The sequence below is a fragment of the Macaca nemestrina genome, chromosome 12 (assembly GCF_043159975.1).
Source record: "Macaca nemestrina isolate mMacNem1 chromosome 12, mMacNem.hap1, whole genome shotgun sequence".
In the NCBI taxonomy this organism is placed as follows: Eukaryota; Metazoa; Chordata; class Mammalia; order Primates; family Cercopithecidae; genus Macaca; species Macaca nemestrina.
In genome coordinates, this window is record NC_092136.1 from 1,118,805 (window position 1) to 1,129,197 (window position 10,393).

At 62.0% G+C, this 10,393-nt stretch overlaps 1 protein-coding gene across 1 annotated transcript in view; it reads left to right on the forward strand.

Moving 5' to 3' along the window:
• Window positions 1-7,291, forward strand: part of LOC105469836 (mucin 5AC, oligomeric mucus/gel-forming) — a 42,694-nt gene extending 35,403 nt beyond the window's left edge. Inside the window, 16 exon segments of the mRNA XM_071075877.1 lie at window positions 385-635; window positions 766-949; window positions 1,312-1,549; window positions 2,356-2,534; window positions 2,932-3,019; window positions 3,162-3,265; window positions 3,420-3,451; window positions 3,989-4,160; window positions 4,422-4,523; window positions 4,795-4,832; window positions 5,403-5,525; window positions 5,616-5,714; window positions 5,910-6,029; window positions 6,233-6,308; window positions 6,399-6,513; window positions 7,027-7,291. Of these exon segments, the coding sequence (XP_070931978.1) occupies window positions 385-635; window positions 766-949; window positions 1,312-1,549; window positions 2,356-2,534; window positions 2,932-3,019; window positions 3,162-3,265; window positions 3,420-3,451; window positions 3,989-4,160; window positions 4,422-4,523; window positions 4,795-4,832; window positions 5,403-5,525; window positions 5,616-5,714; window positions 5,910-6,029; window positions 6,233-6,308; window positions 6,399-6,513; window positions 7,027-7,291 (2,186 nt within the window).
• Window positions 7,292-10,393: the final 3,102 nt, after the last annotated feature.

Consider the following 10,393-nt stretch of genomic DNA (forward strand, 5'->3'; position numbering starts at 1 on the left):
GGAAAGGGGTGGGGCAGAGGAGGGGGCTTGGCTGAAGCAGAAAGGAATCAGGTGGGACAGCAGGAAGGATTTCCCATCATCGAGGTGGGGATGCACGGGGCCGAGCCTCCCCACTTAGGGGTGCGGAGTGAATCCCTGTGAGCCTCGGAGCAGCCTGGCTGGAGAAGGTGGAGGGGTCTGTCCCTGCCTTGCTCCAGCCTTGTCAAGCGTCCGCTGGATGGAGCTCTGTGCAGTCGCTGGTCACGTGTGTTCTGATGATGTGGAGGGTCTCGTGCGCCCTGTGAGGGGAGACGGTGGGGGGTCAGGGACAGATGTGACCTGTTGTGAGAAAACCCCGGGGCCATGGTGCCACCATCCCATAAGGCTGCCCCTGGGGCCTGGCAGGTGTGTGCAGCGGCTGGGGTGATCCCCACTACATCACCTTTGACGGCACCTACTACACCTTCCTGGACAACTGCACGTACGTGCTGGTGCAGCAGATCGTGCCCGTGTACGGCCACTTCCGCGTGCTGGTGGACAACGACTTCTGTGGCGCGGAGGATGGGCTTTCCTGCCCGAAGTCCATCATCCTGGAGTACCAGCAGAACCGCGTGGTGCTGACCCGCAAGTCAGTCCACGGGGCGATGACCAATGAGGTGGGGGTGCGCCCGGTGTGCGGGGTAGAGGGTGGGGGACGTGGCTTTCCTGGCTAGAGCCTGAGCAGTGGCTGACCGCCCGCCCGCCCGCCCGCCTTCTATCTTCCCGTCGACTGCGCCCCGCATCCAGATCATCTTCAACAACAAGGTAGTCAGCCCCGGCTTCCGGAAAAACGGCATCGTGGTCTCGCGCGTCGGCATCAAGATGTACGCGACCATCCCGGCACTGGGCGTCCAGGTCATGTTCTCCGGCCTCATCTTCTCGGTGGAGGTGCCCTTCAGCAAGTTTGCCAACAACACCGAGGGCCAGTGCGGTGAGGCCACAGGGCTCCCAGGCATCGTCTGGCATTCACGGGGGCAGGGGGTACTGGGCAGGGGGCGAGGCCGCCACGTGCTGCGCGTGCTGGTGTCTCTGCTTTCTGGCTGCTCTGCCGAGCGCAGGCCACACGCATGAGGCCTACACCTGCCCGTACCTGCAGCTCCCCGGTGCCATGGGGACTGCCCCAGGGTTGTTCTTGGGGGACAGCGAGGCACAGGCAGGGTCCACTGCGGTCCACCAAGGTGTGACCCTGAGATGCCAGGGTCCTGTCCCCCAGCTGGGGGTGCTGAGCCCCATGTGGACTGGGGCCGCCTGGCTCTGCTGTCCAGCAGCCTGACCCCCACCGCATCTGTCCAGGCACTTGCACCAACGACCTGAAGGATGAGTGCCGCACGCCTGGGGGCACGGTGGTTGCTTCCTGCTCTGAGATGTCTGGCCTCTGGAACGTCAGCATCCCCAACCAGCCAGCCTGCCACGGGCCTCGCCCGCTGCCCACCACGGTCGGGCCCACGACAGTTGGGTCCACCACGTTCGGGCCTACCACCCCACCTGCTCCGTGCCCGCCATCGTCCATCTGCCAGCTGATTCTGAGCAAGTGAGACTTGGGTGCAAGGGAGGGAGGGTCAGCGTGGCCGCCCCAACCCCACCCTTCCAAGGGCTGGCGGGGAAGAGGTACGTTTTTAGGGGCCTCCTGAGAGGAAACAAGAGCTGCTGGTGCCACAGGCCAAGGAGGGGCAGGTGCTGGGGAGGAGTGGGTGCCGGGGAGGAGTGGGTGCCGGGGAGGGGTGGGTGCCGGGGAGGGGCGGGTGCCGGGGAGGAGCGGGTGCCGGGGAGGGGCGGGTGCCGGGGAGGGGCGGGTGCCGGGGAGGGGTGGGTGCCGGGGAGGGGCGGGTGCTGGGGAGGAGTGGGTGCTGGGGAGGGGTGGGTGCCGGGGAGGGGCGGGTGCTGGGGAGGGGTGGGTGCTGGGGAGGGGTGGGTGCTGGGGGGGGGCAAGTACTGGGAGGGGTGGGTACCAGGGAGGGGTGGTCATGGCTGGAATGCTGCCAAGGGCTGGCTGGGCCAAGCGGTCTCTGAGGCTCCCTGCTGGCTTAGACGTATGGACGGGGGCATCGGTCACCACCCCCAGGCAGCTCCCAGGTTTGCAGGGCGGCAGTGGGGGGCCCAGGAAGAAGAACTTGCAGAAATAAGTGTATGATGCCATCTGGAACCCCAACCCCGGCCCCCAAGCCCACAGAATATGTGGAAGGAGGCTTTCCGGGCACAGACAGGAGGGCGGCCGCACACCAGCGGCTGCTCAGGGACTCACCTCGCCTGGGGACTGCCCTGAAGCCTGGGAGCCTGACATGGAACAGCAGGTGGCCGGAGAGGCTGCACCCAGCACTCCACGCATCCCTCCTGCAGGGTCTTTGAGCCATGCCACGCCGTGATCCCCCCACTGCCATTCTATGAGGGCTGCACTTTCGACCAGTGCCACAAGACCGACCTGGACATGGTGTGCTCCAGCCTGGAGCTGTACGCGGCGCTCTGCGCGTCCCAAGACATCTGCATCGACTGGAGAGGCCGGACCAACCACATGTGCCGTGAGTGCCCCCACTGTCCTCAGGGTCCCAAGTCGCTTGTGAGGGGCACAGGTACGCCAGGCAGACCCTCAGGGTGGGCTCGGGCAGTCAGGGTGGGACCTGGAGGAGGAGGGGTCAGCTCCAGGACAGAGTGCTCCCGGTTCCCTGGAGAGAAAGGAGGGCGTCCACATCGGGGAGCCCGTGGTGGGGCCCTAGGGTGTGGCAGGCCGTGGCCAGGCCCAGACCCACGGGTGGCTGCGGGCAGCTCTGGAGAAGATGTTGGTGCCCAGTGGCCCGCGTTGTTCGGGGTGGGTGCCCTCCCTCCCTCCCTCCCTCCCTCCCTCCCTTCCTCCCTCCCTCCCTCCCTTCCTCCCTCCCTTCCTCCCTCCCTCTCAGGTGTGGCTTCCCCTCCCCACAGAATTCACCTGCCCAGCCGACAAGGTGTACCAGCCATGCGGCCCGAGCAACCCCTCCTACTGCTACGGGAACGACAGCGCCAGCCTCGGGTAGGCGCCGTCCCTCCTGGCCCTGCCGTGGGCCGCTGCAGCCACCCGGACCCCAGCCTCCTGCTGCGTCTCCCACTCCCAGGCTGGGGCCCTTCCCACCTGGAGGGAAAAACGACATCCACCAACCCTATGCTCTCCATAGGGCCCTGCCGGAGGCCGGCCCCATCACCGAAGGCTGCTTCTGTCCGGAGGGCATGACCCTCTTCAGCACCAGTGCCCAAGTCTGCGTGCCCACGGGCTGCCCCAGTACGTGCCCCAGGCTGGGGCTGGTGGGGTGGCAGGACTGGGCCTGTGACTGTCGGCCAGGTCCTGGGGTCCGCCCGGCCCCAACGCGGGACCCTGCCCCTCGCCCCTGTCGTGGCGGCTGACCCCCCGTGACCTCAGATCTCTCTCCTTCCAGGGTGTCTGGGGCCCCACGGAGAGCCGGTGAAGGTGAGTGGGAGGTGTGGCCCGAGAGGGCACTGGCGTCCAAGAGCCTGAGGAGGGAGGCTCTGGAAACACTAGCCCCAGAAATGGTCAGAGGGGGCTCAGGGGACGGGGTGTCCTCTCTGTGCCAGAGGCCCAGGGAAAGGGCCGTGGGAGGACCAGGCTCCCCGAAAGACTTGGGGATCTCCCTTCCCAGGTACCCACTCTGTCCGCACTGGGGACCGTGCCGGGGCCTCTGTCCTGGTGTTGCTGTGTGGGTGCCGGCCCCAAGGCTGGCCATACTCTTCCCTTCCTTGGGACCCCCTTCTGCCCGGCCGAGACTGAGGCAGTGTGAGGTGGGGGGCACAGGCCAATCACCCCACAGCCTGCCCACCTTGCAGAGCTTCCTGCCCATGCTTGGCCCACCCTGCACTTTAGAAGCTCTACTCCTGCGGGGTCCTCAGCTGCAGGCCGCACGGCCTCCACACTGCATGAGCCGGCCTGGCTGCTGCGCCCCTGGGTGGAGCCACTGTGGATGCTGGACCTCAGGCCTCTTCTTCACAGGTGGGCCACACCGTCGGCAGGGACTGCCAGGAGTGCACGTGTGAGGCGGCCACGTGGACGCTGAGCTGCCAACCCAAGCTCTGCCCGCTGCCCCCTGCCTGCCCCCTGCCCGGCTTCGTGCCTGTGCCTGCAGCCCCACAGGCCGGCCAGTGCTGCCCCCAGTACAACTGCGGTAAGCCCTTCGCTGGGTGGGGGGCACGGCGTGGCAGGCAGGTGACCCGGAGCCCACTCGGCCTGGCCTTTGCTGCTGCCTTGGGGCACGCACCTGGGGGCAGTGCCTATGAGGGTGCCCCCTTCTCCGATCCTGCAACAGCCTCATCTGGAGACCCCCCAGCGGGCTGTCTGGGCAGTCCGCAATCCTGGAGACCCCGGGGGTGGGCCTTTGGGCGGGGGCAGGGGACAGACTCCCAATTGCCTCCCTCCACCCCCGCAGCCTGCAACACCAGCCACTGCCCTGCACCCGTGGACTGTCCCGAGGGTGCCCGTGCGATCCCGACCTACGAGGAGGGGGACTGCTGCCCGGTCCAAAAGTGCAGTGAGTATCCTGGACCAGACCTTGTCGTAGGCCGTGGGCTGGGGTCTCCACCCGGGATTTTGGGGGGCCATAACCAGATAACCAGATGCCGCTGCGGCTTGTCCACTGCCAGTCTGTGGCTCCGGACTGAGCCTTCCACAGGGACAAGGCTGGACAAACCCCAGTGGCGAGCCTGGGAATGAGGCGCCCAGGAGGCTGCAGGGGCGGGCATGCCAAGGGTGAGGGGAGGACGGGTGGCAGGGGGTGCAGCTGCTTGTCTTCTCCTGGGCAGACTGGACAGAGTGCAGCATCAACGGGACCTTGTACCAGGTAAGAGCCGCAGTGCCCAGACCCCACAGCCACAGGGACGGAGCTTCCTGCTGACCCTAGGGCCCAGGTAGACTTCGGAGCACCTGCCAACCCCCGCTGGGGCCAGGGACTTTAGTCTCTGCGGACACAGTCCACTATTAAGTGTGGCTGAGGCCTGAGGTCGGTCCCAGGCCCCGGAAGTGTGGACGTCTACACCCTGGGCTGCCTGGCTCCGGGGGCTCCGGGGGGGTCCGGGGGCTCCGGGGGGCTTTGCCTCTCCTGGCACCACAGCACAGCCAGCCTTGGATCCCATGGCTCTGTCCTGAGCCGGCTGAGCATGTGGCCCCCATCCATGGGGGTGCAACGTGGGGCTCTGCCCTAGGGATGGGGACCCTGGGCTGTGGCCTCTGTACCAGGAGGTGCCACCAAGAGTCACCCCAGGGGTGCAAGTCAGCCTGATAGGAAGCGGCCTGGAGGCGGATGTCTGGGAAGGTGGGGGCAGCAAACCAGTGAGGAGGCAGGGGGCGGGTCTCCTCAGGGCCCAAGCTCATGGGCCCTCAGCAGAGTGTCTGCTGCCCTGGCTCTTCCCAGCCCGGCGCCGTGGTCTCCTCCAGCCTGTGCGAAACCTGCAGGTGTGAGCTGCCTGGCGGCCCCCTGTCGGACACGTTTGTGGTCAGTTGTGAGACCCAGATCTGCAACTCACACTGCCCTGTGGTGAGTGCCCCTGCCCTGCCCCTACCCCCTCCCGGCCCCTGGAGGGCAGTGGTCCTCTGGACTCCGGCCACATGCCCATCCCTCCCACAGGGCTTTGAGTACCAGGAGCAGAGCGGGCAGTGCTGTGGCACTTGTGTGCAGGTCGCCTGTGTCACCAACACCAGCGGGAGCTCCGCCCACCTCTTCTACGTGAGTAGCGGCTGCCACAAAGAAGAAGGGCAGGGTCTGGGAGTACTGAGGCATTTGGAGACCTGTCGTTACCCCCCGGAGCCAGGCATGCGTCTGGCAGAGGCTGGGGACCCTCTGGAAGCCCACAGGCTGGGGTGCAGATAGACGGACAGATGGAGGGAGGGTCACTCACCCCGGGGCCTGGCCTCCCTCCAGCCCGGCGAGACCTGGTCAGACCCCGGGAACCACTGTGTCACCTATGAGTGTGAGAAGCACTTGGACGGGCTCGTGGTGGTCACCACGAAGAAGGCGTGCCCCCCGCTCAGCTGTTCTCTGGTGAGGTCCAGGACCCCTGCCCCAGCCAAGGCGGCTTCAGCCCCAGATGGGTTTGGGGGGCTGTGATCATCGCTGCAGCACCAGCAGACACTCTCTCCTGCTTGGGGCTGTCCACTCCCAAGCCTGGCCCCATGTCCCCGTCCCCCACTTCTGCGGGGGCCGCCGAGCGCCTCGACACTGAGGGCACCCTTCTGTTGGCACAGGATGAGGCCCGCATGAGCAAGGACGGCTGCTGTCGCTTCTGCCCGCCGCCCCCGCTCCCACCCCAGTACCAGAACCGTAAGTGCCGAGCCTGCTGGGCAGGGTGGGCTCCACCCTCAGAAGTCCAGGAGCAGCTGGGCTGGTCCTAAACCCTGTGTTCCTCCCCAGAGTCGACCTGTGCTGTGTACCATAGGAGCCAGATCATCCAGCAGCAGGGCTGCAACTCCTCGGAGCCCGTGCGCCTGGCTTACTGCCGGGGGAACTGTGGGGACAGCTCTTCCATGTACGTGCCTGGGCAGTGGGCAGGGAGACGCAATTGACTGTGGGGTGCAGTCGAGGCCCCCGGGGCTCTGGGTACCAGAGAGATGAGGGGCAGGACCATGAGGGGCCAGGGAAAGGGCTCTGAGGGTGAGGTGGGAAAAGGGTCCTGAGATGGCGAGGGTGGGGCTGGGGCGACCACAGTCCCAGAGCCTGTGTCGGCATCACGTGCCTCTGTTTACTGAGCTCCGTCGGTAACTTGCTGCAGCTGCCCCGAGTCTCTCTCCCTCCCATCAGCACGGAGCTGGAGTCAGCCCTGGTGGGACTGTTGGCGCCGGGGGAACTGGCAAATGAGAGCTGGTTGTCAGACACTGGCAGCACGCCTCCAGGAGTAGGGAACACGATGGGGCCGCCCGGAGCTCCGCACGGTGCCAGCTTGCAGCACGAGGCTGGGATGGTCCTGGCAGCTGGTGGGACCGCCCGGAGCTCCGCACGGTGCCAGCTTCAGCAGGAGGTGCTGAGCAGTCCCTGCCCACAGGTACTCGTTCGAGGGCAACATGGTGGAGCACAGGTGCCAGTGCTGCCAGGAGCTGCGGACCTCGCTGAGGAATGTGACCCTGCACTGCGCCGACGGCTCCAGCCGGACCTTCAGCTTCACCGAGGTGGAACAGTGCGGCTGCATGGGCCGGCGGTGCCCCGCGCCGGGCGACACCCAGCACTCGGAGGAGATGGGACCTGAGCAGAGCCAGGAGGCGGGGAGTGGGAGCTGGGAGAGAGGCACCCGGGTGTCCCCCGTCCACTGACCAGCACCACCGCCCTCCTGACCCCCAAGGAGAACCTCCCATATGTCCTCCGAGTTTGGCTTCCAAGGCCAGTGGAACTTGTGCCCTCATCCAGGTGGCTGCAGCTTTGAACACACTGTCCACGCCCGCTTTCTTGTGGAGGATGTGGGCTGTGGGTCACCCACTGCCTGGAGGAGGGGCCCTTACCCGCCCCGCCTGCAGCCACCTCTCAGGACCAGCCCAGGGCTGGTGGGGCTCCTCTGGCCATGTGTCCAGTCTGCTGTTCTCGGGACTTGAGTATCACCTGAGGGTCTCAGCAATGATGCTTGGATGTGGTGATAGGCTGCCCAGTGGCTGCAGGAGGAAAAGCCTCACTCCTACCTCAGCCCTCAGCCTGCACTCCCCTCCTCAGGACATGGCCAATCTGTTGCATAAATACACTTGAGCATTTTGCAATTTGTGGACTGTACATTTTTTGAGCTTGTTCACAAAACCCAGGAACAGGTGGGGATAGACCTGGGCTCCAGGGGGTGCACACCTCAGGCCAACCACCCAGCACTGGGCAGCCCTGCTGCCTCTGTGGGCTGGGTGGGACAGTGTCCATCTGCTCAGAGAGGAGAGGCCAGAGCTTGGATCTGCCCCAAGAAGAGACCACTACTCTGCAGAGGTCATTGAGGGCTTGGCTGCAGTCTAGAGTCCAGGATGCATCTGTCAGAACACAGAGAGTGAGTGAATGAGAATGAGAGAATGAATGAGTGAATAAATGAGTGAGTGAATAAGTGAGTGAATGTGTGAGTGAATGAGTGAGTGCATGTGTGAGTGAATGAGTGAGTGCATGTGAGTGAATGTGAGTGAGTGAATGTGAACGAATATGTGACTGAATGAGTGACTGAGTGAATGAGTGAATGAATGAGTTAGTGAATGAGTAAGTGAATGAGTGAATGAGTGAGTGAATGCGTGAGCAAATGAGTAAGTGAATGAGTGAGCAAATGAGTGAGTGAATAAGTGGATGAGTGAGTGAATGTGAGTGAATGTGAGTGAATGTGAGTGAACGAATATGTGAATGAATGAGAGACTGAGTGAATAAGTGAATGAATGAATGAGTGAACGAGTGAGCAAATGAGTGAATGAGTGAGCAAATGAGTGAATAAGTGAATGAGTGAGTGAATGAGTGAGTGAATGAGTAAGTGAATGAGTGAATGTGAGTGAATGTGAGTGAATGAATATGTGAGTGAATGAGTGAGAGACTGAATGAATGAGTGAGAAAATGAGTGAGTGAATGAGTAAGTGAATAAGTAAGTAAATGAGTGAATGAGTGAATGAGCAAATGAGTAAGCAAATGAGTGAATGAGCGAATGAATAAGTGAATGAGTGGATGAGTGAGCAAATGAGTGAATGACTGAGTGAATGAATGAATGAGTGAAGGAGTGAGTGAATGAGTGAATGAGTGACTGAATGAGTGAGTGAGCAAATGAGTGAATGAATGAGTGAATGAGTGAGCGAGCAAATGAGTGAGCAAATGAGTGAATGATGAGTGAATGAGTGAGTGAATGAGTGAATGAGTGAGCAAATGAGTGAATGAGTAAATAAGTGAGTGCATGAGTGAGTGAATGAGTAAATGAATGAGCGAATGAATGAGTGAATGAGAGAATGAGTGAGTGAATGAGTGAGTGAGTGAATGAGTGAATGAATGAGGGGTGAATGAGGGAGTGAATGAGTGAATGAATGAGTGAATAAGTGAGTGAGTGAATGAGTGAATGAGTGAATGAATGAGTGAGCAAATGAGGGAGTGAGTGAATTAGTGAGTGAATGAGTTAATGAGTGAATGAATGAGTGAATGAGTTAATGAGTGAATGAATGAGTGAATAAGTGAGTGAGTGAATGAATGAGTGTGTGAATGAGTGAATGAAGGAGTGAATGAGTGAGTGAGTGAGTGAATGAATGAGTGAGTGAATGAGTGAGTGAATGAGGGAGTGAGTGAATTAGTGAGTGAATAAGGGAATTAGTGAATGAATGAGTGAATGAGTGAATGAATGAGTGAATGAGCGAGTGAACGAGTGAGTGAATGAATGAGTGAATGAGTGAGTGAATGAATAAGTGAATGAATGAAGGAGTGAATGAGTGAGTGAATGAGTGAAAGGGAGTGAGTGAATTAGTGAGTGAATAAGGGAATTAGTGAGTTAATGAGTGAATGAGTGAGTTAATGAGTGAATCAGTGAGCGAATGAATGAGTGAGTGAGTGAATGAGTGATGAATGAATGCGTAAGGGAGGGAGTCAGCAGGGAATGGGGCCAGCCCGGGCATCCAGGGCACCTCATGGCCCAGGCGAGGGCCTCTGACACGGGAAGGCTGCCCCTGCTGATGGAGGCATTCTGGGATGGGGGGTTCCATCTCTGCGCAGTTCCTAGACGTGCCATCACTGGGGCTGAGCTTGGGGTGTGCACACTCCTGAGTGTATCTGCAGGCAAGCGGGAGGTCAGCAACCCCACAGAGGGTGCCGGACGCTCTGCAGAGGGTGGGCTGGGCCCTGGAAGCTTGTCTCTCTCTTAGTTCTTTCTGACCACCGCCACCCCTCCCCGGAGCCTCCATGTTCCTGATGCCCAGCAGTCTCTCCTTGGAGGGCTCCAGGGAGCCCGCAGATCCCCCAGGACACTGACTGGGCCCTGCCTCGGGCACACAGCCGCGCCAGGAGAGCGGGCAGCACTGGCTCCACATCCCAGGAGTGGGCAGAGGGGTCTGGAAGAGCCCAGGCTGAGCCTAGCAGGGCTGGGGAGCCCACTGCCTAGACAGGGCCAGCACAGGGCGGCGGAAAGAAAGGGAGGGCTGTGGTCAGCCCTGGCTAGGCCTGTGGCGCACACAGGAAGGCCCAGGAACGTCTGGAGCCCTCCACGCCTGATGGTGGGACAGGTAGGTGGGAAGCTGCGCCCAGAGCGGAGGCGGTGACTTTCTGGGCTCAGGGTCCTCCCTGGGCCTCCCATGGCTTCAGGTGGCCTCAGTGTCCCTCTGGGCGAGAGAGGGCCTCAGGGACTTGTGCACCCTGGGTGTGGTGTGGAGTGGCTGAGGGGCTGGCAGGGGGTTCACCATCAGCAAGGTGGACGTAGGGGCCCGGCCTCGCGTCCGTGT